The following is a 5,000-nucleotide window of genomic DNA, read 5'->3' on the forward strand; positions in this document are numbered from 1 at the left end:
GTATCATCCCCTGTCCGTCCAACTGTAAACTGAGCGTGTGTGTGTGTGTGTGTGTGTGTGTGTGTGTGTGTGTGTGTGTGTGTGTCCAGGTTACATAGAGGAGGCGTGTATCATCCCCTGTCCGTCCGACTGTAAACTGACGTGTGTGTGTGTGTGTGTGTGTGTGTGTGTGTGTGTGTGTGTCCAGGTTACATAGAGGAGGCGTGTATCATCCCCTGTCCCTCCGACTGTAAACTGAGCGAGTGGTCCAACTGGTCACGCTGCAGTAAGTCCTGTGGCAGCGGGGTCAAAGTTCGCTCCAAGTGGCTCCGAGAGAAGCCCTACAACGGAGGACGACCCTGTCCCAAACTGGACCATGTCAACCAGGTGAGTCACACACACACACACACACACACACACACACGCACACGCACACGCACACGCACACGCACACAAGCACACGCACACACACAAACACACACACTCTCCTCCTTTCTCTTACCCACAAATACACACACACACACTCTCTTACACACACACACACACACTCTCCACAGGAAGTCTCAAGTGTGTGTGAATGTTTAATGAGTTCCCTGGGATTCAGTGAATATTACATTACAGGATCATAGAGCCATATCTTCTAATATATGGAGTGTGTGAGTGCGTGTGTGAGTGTGTTCATGGATCTTTTATAATGTTCACGGCCTTAGACTTGAAATCACTAGAGATAAGCTGCCTCCTTTAATGATTAGCAGACATCCCACCACACTCGACTGCTGTGTGTGTGTGTGTGTGTGTGTGTGTGTGTGTGTGTGTGTGTGTAAACACAGTTTTGATGATCACTAACACTTTCTCCCTTCCTCTGTCTCTCCTTCATCTGGTCATCCCCCTCCCAGGCTCAGGTAAGCTCAGTCCTCTCTCCATATTATCACAGTGTGTGTGTGTGTGTGTGTGTGTGTGTGTGTGTGTGTGTGTGTGTGTGTGTGTGTGTGTGTGTGTGTGTGTGTGTGTGTGTGTGTGAGAAAGAGTGTGTGTGTGTGTGAAAGAGAGTGTGTGTGTGTGTGTGTGAGTGTGTGTGTTGGAGAGAGTGTGTGTGTGTGTGTGTGTGTGAGAGAGTGTGTGAGAGTGTGTTTGTGTGTGTGTGTGTGTGTGTGTGTGTGTGTGTGTGTGTGTGTGTGTGTGTGTGTGTGTGTGTGTGTGACTGTGTGTGTATGCATGTGTATGAGTGACTGTGGTCAGTACGTGTGGGTTGTAACGGTGTGTGTGTGTAACAGTGTGTGTGTGTGTGTGTGTGTGTGTGTGTGTTGCAGGTGTATGAGGTGGTGCCGTGTCTCAGTGACTGTGGTCAGTACGTGTGGGTTGTAACAGTATGTGTGTGTGTGTGTGTGTGTGTGTGTGTGTGTGTGTGTGTGTGTGTGTGTGTGTGTGTGTGTGTGTGTGTGTGTGTGTGTGTGTGTGTGTGTGTGTGTGTGTGTGTGTGTGTGTGTGTGTGTGTGAGTGTGTGTGTGTGTGTGTGTGTGTGTGTTGCAGGTGTATGAGGTAGTGCCGTGTCTCAGTGACTGTGGTCAGTACGTGTGGGTTGTAATGGTGTGTGTGTGTGTGTGTTGCAGGTGTATGAGGTGGTGCCGTGTCTCAGTGACTGTGGTCAGTACGTGTGGGTGTCGGAGCCCTGGAGTGTGTGGAAGGTCAGTAACGTGGACCTGAAGGAGAACTGTGGCGAGGGCGTGCAGACCAGAAAAGTCAGGTGGGTGTAAACGATGATAGTGTAACTCCCCTTATTCTCGTGTGCATTGGTGGGGTCTTATTGGCTCCAACGTAGAAGTTCTGCATTCACAATGAAAACAATTATTCCACAAAATCTATGCTGCAACAGAGACTGCATACAACTTTCCAACGTAGAAGTTCTAGCTGTCTAGTACGGCTTAGCAAACACTGCCTTACTTGCTAACCTAATGCGTTGCATAGCATTTTAACCAAACCAAACAAAAAGACAGACAGCACTGGCACAGCGCACTGCATGATCGTATAGTTTGAACTTATACATTGCTTAAAACTTGCAATGTATATATACATACACATTCTTAAACATTAATATTTACGTATGGAGCCAGTGCTCTTACTCCCATGATCCTTTGCTGGTGTAACACTCCCGTGATCCTTTGCTGGTGTAACACTCCCATGATCCTTTGCTGGTGTAACACTCCCATGATCCTTTGCTGGTGTAACACTCCCATGATCCTTTGCTGGTGTAACACTCCCATGATCCTTTGCGGGTGTAACACTCCCATGATCCTTTGCTGGTGTAACACTCCCATGATCCTTTGCTGGTGTAACACTCCCATGATCCTTTGCTGGTGTAACTCCCACGATCCTTTGCTGGTGTAACTCCCATGCTGCCCCTGTGTGTCCGCAGGTGCATGCTGAACACCATCGACGGGCCGTCTGACGTGGTGGAGGACTACCTGTGTGACCCGGAGGAGATGCCCCTGGGCGCCCGCGAGAGCAGCCTGCCCTGCCCCGAGGACTGCGTGCTGTCAGACTGGGGCTCCTGGAGCAGATGCCCACTGGTAGGAGACACACACGCACAAACACACACACACACACACACACACACACACTGCCTCACACACACACACACACACACACACACACACACACACACACAGACACACACACACACACACACACTCACAAACACACTGCCTCACACACACACACACACACTCTGACTGGTTCCATGTGTGTTTTCTCTCAGCCCTGCAGTGGGAACACCACACGGGAGAGAACGGCCACTCCGATACGGCAACCTGGAGAGGACAAACAGTGCCCCTCCACCACTGAGAAAGAGCCCTGCGCCCTCAACGGCAACTGCTTCACCTACTCGTACAACATCACAGGTAACACACACACACACCTACACACACACACACCTACACACACCTACACACACACACACACACACCTACACACACCTACACACACACGCACACACACACGCACACACACACACACACCTGCTCATACAACATCACAGGTAACCCACACACACACACACACACGCACACACACACACACACCTACATCACAGGTAACCCACACACACACGCACACACACGCACACACACACACACACCTACTCATACAACATCACAGGTAACACACACACACACACACACACACACACACACACACACACACACACACACACACCTACACTACTACAACATCACAGGTAACACACCTACACACACAATACTACAACATCACAGGTAACACACCTACACCTGCAGTTCAGCCATTTAGGACTGTAGGATGTAGTTAGACACGTATAATAACATCATGAGCCAGTCAGGGTTGGAAACAAGCTTTATTTTCACGCAGATGGTTGCCTGTTTAGGGTTCCACTGTATAGCCGTTTTGTGATGTAAAGCCCAGTTTACTGACCTCCGTTTACTCAGACACGCACACAGACACAGAGAGTCCTCTCTGTCGTTGCAAACCCTCTCCGAGCACCTCCCCAAACCCTCTCTGAGCACCTCCCCAAACCCTCTCTGTGCACCTCCCCAAACCCTCTCTGAGCACCTCCCCAAACCCTCTCTGAGCACCTCCCCAAACCCTCTCTCTGCACCTCCCCAAACCCTCTCTCTGCACCTCCCCAAACCCTCTCTGTGCACCTCCCCAAACCCTCTCTGAGCACCTCCCCAAACCCTCTCTGAGCACCTCCCCAAACCCTCTCTGAGCACCTCCCCAAACCCTCTCTCTGCACCTCCCCAAACCCTCTCTGAGCACCTCCCCAAACCCTCTCTGAGCACCTCCCCAAACCCTCTCTGAGCACCTCCCCAAACCCTCTCTCTGCACCTCCCCAAACCCTCTCTGAGCACCTCCCCAAACCCTCTCTGAGCACCTCCCCAAACCCTCTCTCTACACCTCCCTAAACCCTCTCTGAGCACCTCCCCAAACCCTCTCTGTGCACCTCCCCAAACCCTCTCTGTGCACCTCCCCAAACCCTCTCTCTACACCTCCCTAAACCCTCTCTGAGCACCTCCCCAAACCCTCTCTGAGCACCTCCCCAAACCCTCTCTGAGTACCTCCCCAAACCCTCTCTGAGCACCTCCCCAAACCCTCTCTGAGCACCTCCCCAAACCCTCTCTGAGTACCTCCCCAAACCCTCTCTGAGCACCTCTCCGTGGCCTGACGTGCAACTCCCAAATGTTTTAACTATCCATCATCGTCAATGCTAACAATAAATAGCTCAGACACCTCGCAAATCCCCTCAGATGTATATTTTAGTTACAATAACAGGGGTTTTTACATTGCACAGTGTCTATTTTTTGGTAACTTTTAAAATATCTAGGATAAAAATGCCAAACAAACAACTTTTTATGTACAAATACGACAATCTGTCACTACCGGATTGTAGTCCTCTTCCGGATGGTAGTCGCGCGTGCGCACTACCCAAACAATCGCTACCCAATGGTAGTCGTGCACATCGCCACACTGTCAACTGCATAACTTAATACACCCACATTATGCCTCAAGACAACCCTCATATGTTGACGTGTTGCCTAATGCTGTAAACAGTTTACAACATTCTTCAATATACCGTTAAATAAAACCACATTTTGCGTTAAAACAAGCCTTATATGTTGATGTTGAGCCTTCTGCCGTTAACTGTTTGTGCTTGAGCATGCGTGATGTGCGCGACTACCATCCTGTAGAGACACCATCTACGGAGTTTTGATCTGTTATTGGTGGGTTTCATGTTGAGCTGTTATTGGTGGGTTTCATGTTCACTGTGATTGGTGGGTTTCATGTTGAGCTGTGATTGGTGGGTTTCATGTTGCTCTGTGATTGGTGGGTTTCATGTTGAGCTGTGATTGGTGGGTTTCATGTTCACTGTGATTGGTGGGTTTCATGTTGAGCTGTGATTGGTGGGTTTCATGTTGAGCTGTGATTGGTGGGTTTCATGTTGCTCTGTGATTGGTGGGTTTCATGTTGCTCTGTGATTGGTGGGTTTCATG

At 49.9% G+C, this 5,000-nt stretch overlaps 1 protein-coding gene across 1 annotated transcript in view; it reads left to right on the forward strand.

Annotated features, from left to right (window-relative positions):
• The window catches only part of LOC308382605 (thrombospondin type-1 domain-containing protein 7A-like), a gene marked incomplete at both ends in the record, with an annotated part of 55,537 nt that overhangs the window by 46,523 nt on the left and 4,014 nt on the right, over positions 1-5,000 (forward strand). Inside the window, 4 exons of the mRNA XM_080861000.1 lie at positions 188-366; positions 1,590-1,723; positions 2,393-2,546; positions 2,735-2,876. Of these exons, the coding sequence (XP_080717126.1) occupies positions 188-366; positions 1,590-1,723; positions 2,393-2,546; positions 2,735-2,876 (609 nt within the window). The remainder of the gene's footprint in view (positions 1-187; positions 367-1,589; positions 1,724-2,392; positions 2,547-2,734; positions 2,877-5,000) is intronic.

This window comes from Sprattus sprattus (genome assembly GCF_963457725.1).
Source record: "Sprattus sprattus genome assembly, contig: scaffold_115, whole genome shotgun sequence".
Lineage (NCBI taxonomy): Eukaryota > Metazoa > Chordata > Actinopteri > Clupeiformes > Clupeidae > Sprattus > Sprattus sprattus.